Source organism: Simochromis diagramma, unplaced genomic scaffold (assembly GCF_900408965.1).
Source record: "Simochromis diagramma unplaced genomic scaffold, fSimDia1.1 OVJJ01000385.1, whole genome shotgun sequence".
Lineage (NCBI taxonomy): Eukaryota > Metazoa > Chordata > Actinopteri > Cichliformes > Cichlidae > Simochromis > Simochromis diagramma.
This window is the reverse complement of record NW_024386751.1, coordinates 383,089-397,743: the sequence shown is the minus strand read 5'-3', so window position 1 is coordinate 397,743 and position 14,655 is coordinate 383,089. Positions and strand designations below refer to the sequence as shown.

The following is a 14,655-nucleotide window of genomic DNA, read 5'->3' as shown; positions in this document are numbered from 1 at the left end:
GTGTGTGAGTGTGTGTGTGTGTGAGAGTGTGTGTGAGAGAGTGTGTGTGTGTGTGTGTGTGTGTGTGTGTGTGTGTGTGTGTGTGTGTGTGTGTGTGTGTGAGAGAGTGTGTGTGAGAGTGTGTGTGAGAGTGTGTGAGAGAGTGTGTGTGTGTGTGTGAGAGTGTGTGTGAGAGTGTGTGTGAGAGTGTGTGAGAGAGTGTGTGTGTGTGTGTGAGAATGTGTGTGAGAGTGTGTGTGTCTGTGTGTGTGTGGGAGAGTGTGTGTGAGAGTGTGTGTGAGAGTGTGTGTGTGTGTGAGAGTGTGTGTGTGTGAGAGTGTGTGTGAGAGTGTGTGAGAGGTGGTGTGTGTGTGTGAGAGTGTGTGTGAGAGAGTGTGTGTGAGAGTGTGTGTGTGTGAGAGTGTGTGAGAGTGTGTGAGAGTGTGTGTGTGTGAGAGTGTGTGTGTGAGAGTGTGTGTGAGAGTGTGTGAGAGAGTGTGTGTGTGTGTGTGAGAATGTGTGTGAGAGTGTGTGTGAGAGTGTGTGAGAGTGTGTGTGAGAGAGTGTGTGTGAGAGTGTGTGTGTGAGAGTGTGTGTGTGTGAGAGTGTGTGAGAGTGTGTGTGAGAGTGTGTGTGTGAGAGTGTGTGTGTGTGAGAGTGTGTGAGAGTGTGTGAGAGTGTGTGAGAGTGTGTGTGAGAGTGTGTGAGAGTGTGTGTGAGAGAGTGTGTGTGTGTGTGTGTGTGTGAGAGAGAGTGTGTGTGAGAGTGTGTGTGTGTGCGTTACTGATATCACAGAGAAATCTGTTTGGCAGACGTCAGTGAGACACGTTGACCTCAATGACAGTTTGACAGAATCTGACGGAACTGATCACATGTGTGTGTTCGTGTGTGTGCGTGTGTGTGCGTGTGTGCATCTGTGTGTGCGTGTGTGTGTAGGTGTCATGGATGCCGTAGATCCATCTCCTCTGCGACGTTTCGTCATTGCGAAACATTCGATCACCTCCATCTTTGACCAGCTGCTGGACTTTGTGAAGGATGGCTGCGCCTTTGTGGATGGTGAGAAACACACACACACACACACACACACACACACACACACACACACACACACACACACACACTCAGAGCTGTAGGTGCTGTGATGGTGTATGTTCGTACAAACCAGTCTGCATGCTTCCTGGAGCCGTTCTCAGCATCAGGTCTGAAATGGGGACGAGCGTGTGCTGCCCACAGATGTAGCGCCTGCAGCCTCTCTGCTGACCGGCACGCACCTCCTGCTCTGTCTTTAAATAAAGTCTGGCTTCTCTCTGTGTCTGATGCTGCAGTGGCCACAGAGCGGACGCCAAAGGTCATGCCGTTCAGTACGCAAGTAGCTTTTGATGCCCTGACATCAGGAACATCTGAAGCTCCTCTCAGGAAAACTCGCTGTCATTTTCATTGTCAGTTTACGCTGTGTTTGTTTGCCGTGATGTCAGAGGCGTGGCGCAGCCAGGACCTGGGTCAGGTGGCCGTGGAGGAGCAGAGTCTGGAGATGCAGAGCTGTGCCATCAAGCTGACGACCATCAGAGACGTCCTGCTCAGGAGACACATGAAGGTGGCGTTTTTTGGCAGGTGAGCAGTTTACAGAAACTGCAGAATATAGGCGGGTGAGCCTGCACACAGTAGAAAACATGGATGTAGCTTCTAGGTTGGAGAAATGAAGCCAAGGTGCTGCATTCTACCTGAAGGCCACCAGATGGAGACAGCTACTAGTTATTTGCAAAGTGTGACTCTGCCCACATTATATCACTTCACAAAAAGTTTCAGTAACAGCAGAGTACAGCAGTGAACAGGAGCTAACGGGGGCTAACAGGCGCTAACAGGAGCTAACAGGAGCTAACGGGGGCTAACGGGGGCTAACAAGAGCTAATGGGGGCTAACAGGCGCTAACAAGAACTAACGGGGGCTAACAGGCGCTAACAGGAGCTAACAGGAGCTAACAGGCGCTAACAGGCGCTAATGAGGGCTAACAGGAACTAACTGTTAGCAGTGACCGTGGTCCACTTGATCCAGTGACTACACAGACTGAAGTTTGTTTTGTTGACCCAAAATACTGACAAGCATTCAAACATTTTCATATCTTGCCCAGTATCAACTGAGGGTTGTTGATAACATAAATATATCGTGTTACGTGATGTTGGGGAGAATGCCATCGTTACTCTCCGCAGCATTAGTAAACACACTCAGAGGGCCCAAGCTAACGTTCATCTTCAGTCTTGCAGTGCCCAGTTTCTCCACATAATGAGTAAGATGCTTGTACTTCCTCTGAGAGAGAAAATACACTTGTTTGTTTACTCATAGTTGCCACAGTTTATCTCGTCTACATGATGCTCAGTTGGTTTTTTATCATGTCCAAAATGGCCGACAAGTTACTGTCACGTGCCAAGGAGTCACATGTCTGCAAAACCTCTGTTGGTGCCCTAATCTGTGAGCCTGGTTCTGCTCACGGTTTCTTCCTGTTAAAAGGCACTTTTCCTTCCCACCATTTCCAAAGTGCTTGCTCATAGGGGGTCACATGATTTTTGGTTTGATCTGTATGATTGTAGAGTCTCTACAGCTATTCCCAAAGTAAAGAGTGCTGCGCCCCCCTTAAAAATCAGAAAACCCCACAGGGTCCACCCAATCTTATAATGGATTTCCTTTGAAACTTCCATTCAAAAAACATCAATCCGCCTGCCTTCAGTACATTAACAGTAAGTTTATGTCAGAGTAATGAGTGACATCACAAACTCAAGTGCTAATTCCCTTTTTATTTCTAAATAAATCGATTTATATGAATATTTAACAGAACATACACGTGAGTTATTTCCAGAGATGGGCAGTAATGTGTTACAAGTAACGGATTACAATAACGCGTTACAAGTAACTACAAGTTACTTTTTTCGAGTAACAAGTAAAGTAAGGGATTACTATTGCAAAAATGGTAATTAGATTACTGTTACTTTCCTGTAGGAACGCTGCGTTACTGCGTTACTAAAACCGTGATTTTTTTTTTTGCGAGAATGTCTCATGACAGTTGTCATGTCAGTTGTTCCTCTCACACGCTCCTGCACACCAAATCTGGAACTACTGTCCATCATGTTTCGTCCTTTTTATCTACCTCGGGAATTTACATCGGTCATTGTAAGTGCCGTTTATATTCCACCACAAGCGGACACGGTCACCGCCTTATGCGAGCTGCATGAGGCACTCACACAGCACCAGACACAACACCGGGACGCTGCGCTTATTGTGACGGGGGACTTTAATAGCGCCAACCTCAAACGCGCAGCGCCGAACTTTTATCAACACATCACCTGCCCCACCAGAGGTGAAAGGACACTGGACCACTGCTACACTACGGTCAAGGACGGCTACAAGGCACAATCCCGCCCCCCGTTTGGCAAATCTGATCACGCCGCCATTTTCCTCATGCCAAAATACAAACAAAGGCTGAAACAGGAAGTTCCGGTTCAGAGGAAGGTCGCGCGCTGGACGGACCAATCGGTGGCCGTGTTACAGGACGCACTCGATGACGCAGACTGGGGCATGTTCAGGAACAGCTCCGACGATGACGTCAACGTGTTTACGGAAGCGGTTGTGGGATTCATCGGGAAACTAGCGGATGATACCGTGGAGACAAAGACTATCACAACGTTTCCCAACCAGAAGCCGTGGGTGGATAAAACCATCCGCGACGCTCTGAGATCCCGCACCGCTGCCTACAACACGGGACTCATGACGGGGGACATGGACCCGTACAAAGCCGCGTCATATAACGTGCGGAGGGCGGTGAAAGAGGCGAAGCAGCGCTACGGGAGGAAACTAGAGTCACAACTCCAACAGAGTGACTCTAGGAGCCTGTGGCGGGGACTAAGGACAATAACGGACTATAAAGCACCAACAACCGGTATGACGAACGCGGCCGTGACTCTGGCAGACGAGCTGAACACTTTCTATGCCCGCTTCGAGGCTGCAGCTAAGGTCTCCAACAATGCTAGTGTTAGCGGCGCTAACGGCTGCAGACAGGAAGATACTGCCAGCACCGGAAACGTGCTCGTCATCTCCGAGCATGAAGTAAGGAGAGCCTTCAAGAGAGTGAACACCAGGAAAGCAGCAGGACCAGATGGCATCCCAGGTCGTATCCTAAGAGACTGCGCATACCAGCTAGCTCCTGTGTTCACTGAGATATTCAACATCTCTCTATCTCAGTCGGTGATCCCCACATGCTTCAAAGAGTCCATCATTGTTCCTGTCCCGAAGAAACCCCACCCTGCTTCTCTCAATGACTATCGCCCTGTAGCCCTCACCTCAGTAGTGATGAAGTGCTTTGAACGCCTGGTCAGAGACTTCATCATTTCTTCACTACCAGACACACTGGACCCACTACAGTTCGCTTACCGTCCAAATCGTTCCACAGACGATGCCATCTCTCATCTCCTCCACACATCACTCACTCACTTGGACACTAGAAGGGGGAATTATGTTAAAATGCTCTTCATAGACTACAGCTCTGCATTTAATACCATACATTCCCTCCACACTCACCACCAAGCTGGAGCATCTGGGACTCAGCTCATCTATGTGTCAGTGGATCTCCAACTTCCTAACTGGCAGACCACAGGCAGTAAGGATGGGCGGACATGTCTCAGCCTCCACCACTCTCAGCACTGGAGCCCCCCAGGGGTGTGTTCTGAGCCCCCTGCTGTACTCTTTGTACACATATGACTGTGTGGCCACTACCAGCTCCACCACCATCATCAAGTTTGCTGACGACACCGTCGTGGTGGGCCTGATCTCTGATAACAACGAGACGGCCTACCTGAAGGAGATTAGGAATCTGGAGAACTGGTGCCAGAGGAACAACCTCCTTCTAAACGTCAGTAAGACAAAGGAGCACAACGACGTAATGGGAAACTCACAGAGAAACTCCCGTATCCTTCCACTGACCGCCGCGGCACACCTGCACCAGGGTAAACCTCCTCCTACCCAACTCCTGCTTTACAGGTGAAAATAGAGCAACAGGACCGCTGAGTCTTTGATTTTATTTATTTTCTGCTGTGTTTTACTTGCATCTATTTGAAAGACTGAGTGTAAACACAAAAAACTACTTTATTTTATGTGCTGGAATGTGCAGAAAATAGGTTTAAATGTTAAACTAATTTCTTCCAGTCAGAGAATGTTGCATATAATTAAATGTTTGCTTGATGCATAAAGTTAAAAGATTAAAACTAATAAAACAAGTTAAAAAAAGAGACTTTTCCATTTGATTACATTTTGTATAATGGATTATGCAGAAAAAGTAGAATTGGGCTGAAAGATCTATCACTTTATCACCTATTCAGGTTGTAAATCGTGTTTTTTAAAAAGTAACTAAGTAACTAAGTAACTATTTACTTTTGAAAATAAGTAATGAATAAAGTAACAGGATTACTTTTTTGGGGACGTAATCAGTAATTAGTTACTGATTACTTTTTTCAAGTAACTTGACCAACACTGGTTATTTCAAACTGACTGCTGCAGGCACCTGCAGTACCTTTGCAGCCTACCAGGGGGCACCAGACCACACTTTGGGAATCCTTTTCAATATAAAGTGCTTTGAGGCGACTGTTATTGTGATTTGATGCTATATTTAAAAAAATGAACAGGATCAAATTATATTAATTTATTTGACCTTTGACATCTGTGTTTTCGAGCTCAGTCATTCGTTCTGAGTCTTAATGAATAAAGAATAAAGGCTGTTTTGTAAATCTTGATGATATCACTCTTTGACCCACTGTGGCATTGGCTAATTTTCCAATCACAAGTCGTTAGCCGATGAGGGTGTGGTTCCTCAGTCAGACCTGCCCTTTCTCATCATATTGAATCACTGGCACAGTGACGGCTCCACGTGAGCGATTTAAAACCATCCTGCAGCTTTTAAGGAGGAAATTCTCCACAGAGCCCAAACAGTGAGTGTGTCCAGCTGTAAACATGTTGGGAGTCTGTTGGGACTGACTCACTGCTGCCCCTGCTGGACTGTAGAGGATCTGTACTGTTTGTTGGCGCTCCATTTTTTAACAGCACATGTTGATGCTTGTGACGTTTGAACTCATTTTTTACTTGAGACGGTGAAACAAAGAAATTGAGTTTGCATCAAAGGTGACGGAAGCTCGTAGTTCAGAGCTCCGGGGAAGCTGCGTTACAGTTACAGCCGTTTGTCCTCAGCTCTGATTCCAGCAGCAGCGTGTGTGTGTGTGTGTGTGTGTGTGTGTGTGTGTGTGTGTGTGTGTGTGTGTGGATAGAGCCTGATAAAAGCTGAGACCAGCTAACCGACGTTTGTTCTGTGAAAGCACAGCTGAACACACTGATAAGGTTTATCTGCGACCCCGGCTGAGGCACACTCACAGTCGGACACGTGGATTTCTGCAGAAACTCATGATGTAACGACCGTCACTTGATAAACTGGGTGATGTAATAACTCGTCAGCTCTCACCCGAGGATGGTGAGGCCCTCCGACCTGTGGTGCTGCTCTCGTGCTGTCATACTGCTTCTTGCCCGACTTTGAAGGCCGAACCTGCTCGCTGTTTCGTTCGGTTTGAGCCACGACGATGCAGCGGGCGCTGAGATGAAGGTTTTGGTGTTAGTCAGCATCGTTAAAGGTTTTCATATTAATTATAATGATTATACATTTGCTGTGGATCAGGACGAGTAACGGGAAGAGCACAGTGATCAACGCCATGCTGAGAGACCGAGTGCTGCCCAGCGGCATCGGTCACACCACCAACTGTTTCCTGAGCGTCGAAGGGACCGACGAAGACGAGGCTTACCTCATTACCGAGGCGTCCACCGAGAGGAGGAGCGTGACTGTGAGTGAGGTGACAGAAACCCTGCGGTGATCACGATGCTCGTGACACGCCCGCTGGCGTGTGGTGATGACTCGCTGCCTCCTTCCTCCTCAGACGGTGAACCAGCTGGCTCATGCTCTCCACATGGATCCCACTCTGGACTCGGGTACACTGGTCAAAGTCTTCTGGCCTAAAAGTCGCTGCGCTCTGCTGAGAGACGACTTGGTGCTCATGGACAGGTAACGCTCCCTCCTCCTGACCTTTGACCCCACTGATGACGATTCACTTAAATAATATTCTGTGTCAGAACCACAGGGTTCAGTTTCATCTGCATTTAGTCAAAGTGCCAGTACCAGTACTTACTAACACCGGCGACCTTTGACCTTTGACTCTTGGCCCAGCCCTGGGACCGATGTCACCCTGGAGTTGGACAGCTGGATCGATAAGTTCTGTGTGGACGCAGACGTCTTTGTTCTGGTGGGAAATGCAGAGTCCACTCTGATGAACACGGTGAGGAAACAACTCATCACACGACTCAGTCTGATTGGCTGTGTGTGAGTGGCTGCGTGGGAGTGGCTGTGTGTGAGTGGCTGCGTGGGAGTAGCTGCGTGTGAGTGGCTGCGTGTGGTTGGCTGCGTGTGGTTGGCTGCGTGTGAGTGGCTGTCTTTGTTAAAGTGGAATAACTAAATCAATTCTGCCTGCAGGAAAAACTTTTCTTTCACAAAGTCAGCGAAAAAATCTCCAAACCGAACATCTTCATTCTCCACAACAGATGGGACGCTTCAGTGACCGAACCAGACTACATCGAAGAGGTGTGTGTGTGCATCTGTGTGTGTCTGTGTGTGTGTGTGTGTGCATCTCTGTGTGTGTGTGCATCTGTGTGTGTGTGTGTGTGTGTGTGTGTGTGTGTGTGTGTGTGTGTGTGTGTGTGTGCGTGTGTCTGTGTGTCTGTGTGTGCGTGTGTGTCTGTGTGTGTGTGTGTGTGCATCTCTGTGTGTGTGTGCATCTGTGTGTGTCTGTGTGTGTGTGTGTGTGTGTGTGTGTGTGTGTGTGTCTGTGTGTGTGTGTGTGTGTGTGTGTGTGTGTGTGTTGTGTGTGTGTGTGTGTGTGTGCATCTCTGTGTGTGTGTGCATCTGTGTGTGTGTGTGTGTGTGTGTGTGTGTGTGTGCATCTCTGTGTGTGTGTGCATCTGTGTGTGTCTGTGTGTGTGTGTGTGTGTGTGTGTGTGTGCGTGTGTCTGTGTGTCTGTGTGTGCGTGTGTGTCTGTGTGTGTGTGTCTGTGTGTGCGTGTGTGTCTGTGTGTGTGTGTGTGTGCATCTCTGTGTGTGTGTGCATCTGTGTGTGTGTGTGTGTGTGTGTGTGTGTGTGTGTGTGTGTGTGTGTGTGTGTGTGTGTGTGTGTGTGTGTGTGTGTGTGCATCTCTGTGTGTGTGTGCATCTGTGTGGGTCTGTGTGTGTGAGAGTGTGTTCCGGTTCTTCCTATGTGGTTCAAGGTTCTTCATTTGTCACATGCATAGTTATACAAGTATAACACACAGTGAAATGTAGCCTGACACGCTCCTCGACATGTGCAAAAATGGGGGGGGGGTAGAGGAAAAACATTATATATATATATATATATATATATACACATATAGTATATACAGTGGGTGAATGTGCAGTAGTAGCAGCAAGCAGGTGAATTCTGTACATTAATATGAATAGACATCTGACTATTTTACAGGATAGACAATATAAACATATTTAAAATTAAAGGAATTGAAATGTACATTGTGCCTTGGTTTAGTGTCTGGAAGAGTCCTGTCTCAGTCAATTATAGATGATGTGAGAGGGCGGGTGTGTGTGTTTAGGGCCCGGATGGCTTGGGGATAGAAGCTCCTCTTGAGTCTCTCTGTCCTTGCCCGGAAGATGCGATCATGTGGGTTGAGTGTCTGGGTTATGGTTAGCTGGGTTATGGTTAGCTGGGTTATGGTTAGCTGGGTTAGCTGGTTTAGGCTCAGGGTTATTCATTCATTTTTGATGGTTAGGGTCGGCAGCTAGGGAAAGCAATATGTCAGTGGGAGGTCCCCACGAGGATAGCAACACCCGACATGTGTGAGTGTGGCGGCGCCGTGCAGCTCTGCAGGTGACCCGTTCCTGTGCATCACCTCACAGCTTCAGCGCACAGACGTCCTCCTTCTAATGAACGCTGCTGTTTTTATTGTTACCTGCTTGGGTGTAAGTCAGGCTGGAAGGAGAATTATTCTCTGAGATCGAAGTAAAGCCGCTGGCAGCAGGACAACATCTCACTCGCCTGCACTGTAGGTGTGGATGCTATGGTAGAAACGCACCGCTCCCCCTGCTGTCCAGGTGAGGAACCAGCACCTGGACCGCTGCGTGGGGTTCCTCGCTGACGAGCTGAAGGTGGTCGGCCTGGATGACGCCGCGGGGCGGATCTTCTTCGTCTCAGCTAAAGAGGTTCTGAGCGCCAGGATGCAGCGAGCACAGGGCATGCCTGAGACAGGTGAGACAGGTGAGACGGGTGAGGGACAGTGGGAGGAGCCTCTGCTCATTTCACATCCGCTCATTTCAAATGCATGACACATTTTTTCAGCCAAACTGTCTATTTGTGATTGGCAGCCTCCCTCAAAGGGGGAGGAGCTAAAACATCTGGTTCCAGAACGTGAGGTGAGGATTATTTTGTGAATCATGCAGAGCTGCTCTGATGGAGTCCAAGAGTGAAAATGTGGAGCTGCACATGAGCAGAAGAAACACACACACACACACACACACACACACACACACACACACACACACACACACACACACACACACACACACACACAATCATGAGAGTTATTAAAGTGAAACAATCATCGTCCTTCCTCGTGCTGCAGGGGGCGCTCTGGCTGAGGGTTTCCACGAGAGGCTGAGAGAGTTCCAGAGGTTTGAGAGGACGTTTGAGGTTCGATGTCTGAACTCGTGCAAAAATTCATTAATTTGCCAAAAATCACGATGTGACAGGATGTGACAGTGTGACCTTTGACCTCTACAGGAGTTCATCTCTCAGTCTGCAGTGAAGACCAAGTTTGAGCAGCACACGGTGAGAGCGTGGCAGATCACAGAGGCCATCAAAGGTGTGATGGACGCCATCAACATCGCCTCTGCCGACAGGAAGTGAGCCAAACACTCTCACTTTCACTTTGTTTATTGGCGGGCTCAGTGTGACCTTTGACCTCTGACAGGATCTGCTGCCTGGAGGAGCGAGAGGACCTGAGAGACCGGCTGGATTTTGTTCGAGGGCAGATTAACCGTCTGAGCGCCAGCGTCAAAGAGAGGATCAGGACTCTGAGCGATGATGTCACAGCCAAGGTAAATGCTCCAGCAGAGGGCGTGGCTTCAGGTCTGGTTTCAGATCGCAAAAGAAGAATGTAACTTCAGGAACACCTCGTGAAAAATCCACAGATGAAAGAAACCGGATCCTTGGCCTGTTCCCTTCTTCGGTTATCGGGTGCTTCCTGTTCCACACAGCCCTGTTTTCTTGGTTGCCAGGTTGGTGGCTCCAGTCAGACGACTTCCAGGTTTCAGACCGCCATTTCCTTCCTTCAAAGTGCAGACTGTTGCTCAGTGTAGCCCTAACTCGAGCACAGGGATGAGGCAGGCGGGATTCATTCATGCTTGTAATTGGTCGGTCCCTCTGTGACTTCACTTCCTGTTCTTCTTTTGTCCTTTGACCAGAACTGAATCCAACCTGGTGTGAAAGTTTGATTTCCTGTTAGCTGCGTGAAGGCGTCTGAGATCAGCGCATCACTTTATCAGAGACGCCAAACCTCCTCCCTCTGACCCTGGCACGTCTCCATGGTAACCTGCTGTTTCTCCCTCAGGTGTCCTCGGCGCTGACGGATCAGTTCCGCTCACTTCCTGTTCTGGTGGACGAGTTCAGAGCCGACTTCAGCCCCACGCAGGAAACTCTGCTGCTCTACAAAACTGTGACTACACGCACACACACACACACACATATGAACACACACACACACACACACACATATGAACACGAACACACACACACACACACACATATGAACACACACACACACACTCTCACTCTCACACACACACACTCTCACTCTCACACACACACATGAACACACACAAACACACACACACATATGAACACACACACACTCTCACTCTCACACACACACACGAACACGCACACACACACACGCTGTGGTCGACTTGTTAAATAGTCCGTGATCCAACCTACCAGTGGGGCGTCCACCTGCATTTCTCCCAGTGCTCCCAACAATGTCCAGGTGAGAATAAGCCTGGTCCAGCAGGTAGATGATGGCATCCTCCACACCGATACGGGGTTGATAAGCAAACTGCAGGGGGTCCAGCCAAGGCTCCACCAGCAGACGCAGATGTCTCAGGATGAGTCTCTCCAGCGTCTTCACGACATGTGAAGTCAGAGCCACTGGCCTGTAGTCACTGGGGGTTGATGGGTTCATCTTTTTAGGGACAGGAACCAGGCAGGATGTCTTTCAGAGTGATGGACTCATGTTGAAGATCCGATGTAGAACTCCAGAAAGCTGGGAAGCACAGCACCTGAGGACCCTGGGACTGACACCATCCGGGCCTGCAGCTTTACTGGAGTGGAGTCTGCCCAGTCCCCTTTGGATGTCTTCTGCTGAGAGGGACTGGGTGAGACAGGCTGAGGGGGCAGGAGAGGGGGGAGGAGAACATGCGGCCCTCCTCCTCCCCCACACGTGTCCGCTCTGAGCTTGTTCTGTGTTTGGTTTCCTCCGCTGTACATCAGAGGTCCCCCCAAGTGTCGCTCTCGGCCCTTCGTCTGTCTGACGGCGCTTTTGTGTCATTTCCTGTTTAGAAGCTGCTGCAGCACGTGGAGGAGCGGCTCATCGGCGGTTTGCATCACCGCTGCTCTGTCGGTGTCCTCAGAGACATCAGAGACGCCCAAAGTCACATGATCGGTAAGGCCTCACAGTTTCATCACATGTTCTTTGTATGCACGTGTTATTATTTAGTTCCACTGTGGTGCCCTTTGTGTCGGCTGTGGTTGCTTTAAGTGCTTTACGAATAAAGATGTACAGACGGACGGCTCTCCTTGCTGACAGGAAGTGGGGACACTCTTTCTTCTGCTTGGTTGTCCTCAGACGCTGTCCGTCCTCTGCTGTCTCCGGCTCTGCAGGAGCAGCTCTCCACTCCCTCCGCCTCCTTCGAGCTGACCTACGACCTCGGCCTCGCCGCCCTCTGTGCAGACTTTCAGGAGAACATCGACTTCCAGTTTTCTCTGGGCTGGACCGCCCTCGTCACCCGCTTCATCGGTGCTGCAAACGCCAAACGAGCGCTGAGTGGCGCCGACCGCGCGCAGAAGGCAAGTTCAGCGCAGCGTCACATCTGTGAAACCTTCAGAAAAAACAGAGTGCACATGGAAACTGTCTCTCTGCTGCAGGAACGCTCCACCTTTAGGGATGAAATGGTGGTTTCCATAGCAACGGGTCTGGTCTCTGTCACATCCAGGGCGTCCATGACGGTGCTGGTGATCGGCGGAGTGGTACGTTTTATTTTACAGCATTGCTGAGGTTCAGTAACCAGGTGCTGCCCCTCGGCAGGCTTCCAGAAGGTGGCCAATCATAAAAAGGGCCCAGTGCAGGAGAAAAGATGAAACTGCAAATGATGCCGAGCGTCTGCGACGAATAAACACGCAGGCCTGCTAAGATGGTCTCTCTCCAGGAGATTAGTCCAGGAATGACTCCGAGCCACTTCTTATCTTTTCCACGAGGGCTCTGTTAAAATCGGGGACAGGTGTGTGTCTCTCAGGTGCGTGCTGTTGTCGCTGCAGGTGTGGCGTTCAGTGGGCTGGCGTCTCATCGCCCTCTCTGTCTCTCTGTATGGTCTCCTCTACCTGTACGAGAAACTCACCTGGACTGATGCCAGCAGGGAGCGTGCTCTGAAGCAGCAGTTTGTCGAGCACGCCGCTCAGCGCCTGAGAGCCATCGTCCCCGTCGCCAGCAGCGCCTGCAGCCATCAGGTGTGCAAGTAAGACCCCGCCCACGCCTGACGCACATGTCCAGGGAGCGAACACCTGGAGGCTCCGCCTTTAATCTGCTCTGTTTGTGTTTGAGGGAGCTGTCGTCCACCTTCAGCCGTCTGACTCAGAGGGTGGAGCTGAGTGACGCTGAGCTGGAGGGAAACATCCGTCAGCTGAGCTTCAGGATCCAGAGACTGGAGAACATCCAGAGGCGTTCCAAGGCCTTCAGGTCAGAGCTCCGAGCCGCTCGTGGTTTGGAGAGTTCACAGGAACTCCCGCTCAGGTCAGAAACAAACTTCAGTGCACGAGATGCAAAAGTTAAATTCAGGGATTGCACATCAGATCTTTGGCGTTTTCTGGACAGTCAGCGTGCAGAGATCCCAGAAGTCCCAGTTTGGGAATCATGAATCTGGTTTTCCAACGTTTGGCAGCTTTGGGTCAAAATAAGGTTTAAAAACCGTTTTTTCTGTGCAGCGTTTACTTACAATATTCCAGCGTCCATAAACACACCCCACGCACTTCCAGGTCCTGTTAGCATCTCAGCAATTCAATTCAATTCAATTCAATTTTATTTATATAGCGCCAAATCACAACAAAAGTCGCCTCAAGGCGCTTCATAGATACAGAGAAAAACCCAACAATCATATGACCCCCTATGAGCAAGCATGTCTTAAAATCTTGTTTTCGTTTGTTCAGGAACAGAGCCACCGAGCTGGAGACTCAGCTGGAGGTCTTTTCGGTTCAGTACCTGCAGGAAAACTAAAGAAGAAGAACTGCTGCTGTGGTGAAGCTCCTGGCCAATCAGAAGCTGGTGGAGAGTCCTGAGGTATCGCTCGTCGCCCAGCGTTAACACCGACAGTCGCATAAATCCCAGACAGCTCCCTGCTCAGGTGACCTTCGTCACAAACCAATAGAGGACAGCTTACCACTGAGGGCTGAACAGGAAGCAGCAGGAGACCCTGAGTCGACGCTTTTGCTTTAGAATCAAGGGTCAAAGTTCGTCTGTAGGCTCGTACAGTCTGGCCTTCATGAGCAGCTGATGAGCTCCTGAATCTTTGGCTCCACCTTCAGGCCGTTTGGGTCTCCTGAGGTGGTGAGTGGATGCTCCGCCTTCGCCGCGACCACAAACAGCTGAACCTCAGCAGCTTATCTCACACCAGCTTCTAATATCTCATCATGTGACTGTGATTAGACGTATTGATCAGTGATAGAATCCATAAATCTGTGCATTATTGCTCCGACATGTGATGTTACAGAGCTCCACCTGGCAGGAAGTCAACCTTCTAGTGAAAAATCAAGAAAATAAAAGCATTGAATGTTCTATGGCTTCATTTTTTCCTCTCTTTAATGGCCCTGGTGTACTGAACACTGTTTCACTGCTGAACGCAATTAAATACTCAGCTCACCCCTCACTACAGCACATTCAATTACCTCCACCCGTCCCCATCAGGGTTACACAGACAGGTGGAGGTGGGAGTGCTGCAAAGAGCAGGTCAGGCCTCAGATACAGCCTTAAGCAGTTTAAAGGAAGTGTCCTGAGTAAGATTTACCAGTTTAAAGATCAGCCGAGATGAGCTGAGCCGATCTTGTTTGTGAATGTTTGAGTGCTGACCTGGTTTTCTTCAGGTTTACTGACCTGAGACTGGAGTGGTTCACACAGATTTATAGTGGGAGTTCTGGTCAGGAATTCTTCCTGGATTTTTGGGTGTTGCTGGGATCGAATGAGCTCAGTCACCAAACCACTCAAAGGCTCTTGTCCTCGTCATGGCGCCCTTCTTCTTAACACATTTCTAATGATTAT

At 49.4% G+C, this 14,655-nt stretch overlaps 2 protein-coding genes across 3 annotated transcripts in view; one reads left to right on the top strand and one right to left on the bottom strand.

Moving 5' to 3' along the window:
* si:ch1073-184j22.1 (erythroferrone) overlaps positions 1-6,704 on the bottom strand; it is a 19,714-nt gene extending 13,010 nt beyond the window's left edge. Inside the window, exon 1 of the mRNA XM_040023057.1 lies at positions 6,693-6,704. The gene's annotated coding sequence lies outside the window, so the exon portion shown is untranslated. The remainder of the gene's footprint in view (positions 1-6,692) is intronic.
* Positions 1-14,500, top strand: part of mfn1a (mitofusin 1a) — a 14,796-nt gene extending 296 nt beyond the window's left edge. The window contains exons 2-17 of one of the 2 annotated variants that reach the window (XM_040022182.1): positions 916-1,035; positions 1,455-1,590; positions 6,683-6,845; positions 6,939-7,063; positions 7,226-7,334; positions 7,529-7,636; positions 9,173-9,326; positions 9,700-9,767; positions 9,858-9,979; positions 10,048-10,174; positions 10,687-10,791; positions 11,691-11,793; positions 11,977-12,377; positions 12,666-12,862; positions 12,949-13,083; positions 13,551-14,500. In XM_040022182.1, coding sequence (XP_039878116.1) covers positions 921-1,035; positions 1,455-1,590; positions 6,683-6,845; positions 6,939-7,063; positions 7,226-7,334; positions 7,529-7,636; positions 9,173-9,326; positions 9,700-9,767; positions 9,858-9,979; positions 10,048-10,174; positions 10,687-10,791; positions 11,691-11,793; positions 11,977-12,377; positions 12,666-12,862; positions 12,949-13,083; positions 13,551-13,617 — 2,235 coding nt within the window. In that variant the 5' untranslated portion in view covers positions 916-920 and the 3' untranslated portion in view covers positions 13,618-14,500. Of the gene's footprint in view, positions 1-915; positions 1,036-1,454; positions 1,591-6,682; positions 6,846-6,938; positions 7,064-7,225; positions 7,335-7,528; positions 7,637-9,172; positions 9,327-9,699; positions 9,768-9,857; positions 9,980-10,047; positions 10,175-10,686; positions 10,792-11,690; positions 11,794-11,976; positions 12,378-12,665; positions 12,863-12,948; positions 13,394-13,550 lie in introns of those variants that run through there. The other variant, XM_040022174.1, reaches the window with a different exon arrangement.
* The last annotated feature ends 155 nt before the right edge of the window (positions 14,501-14,655 follow it).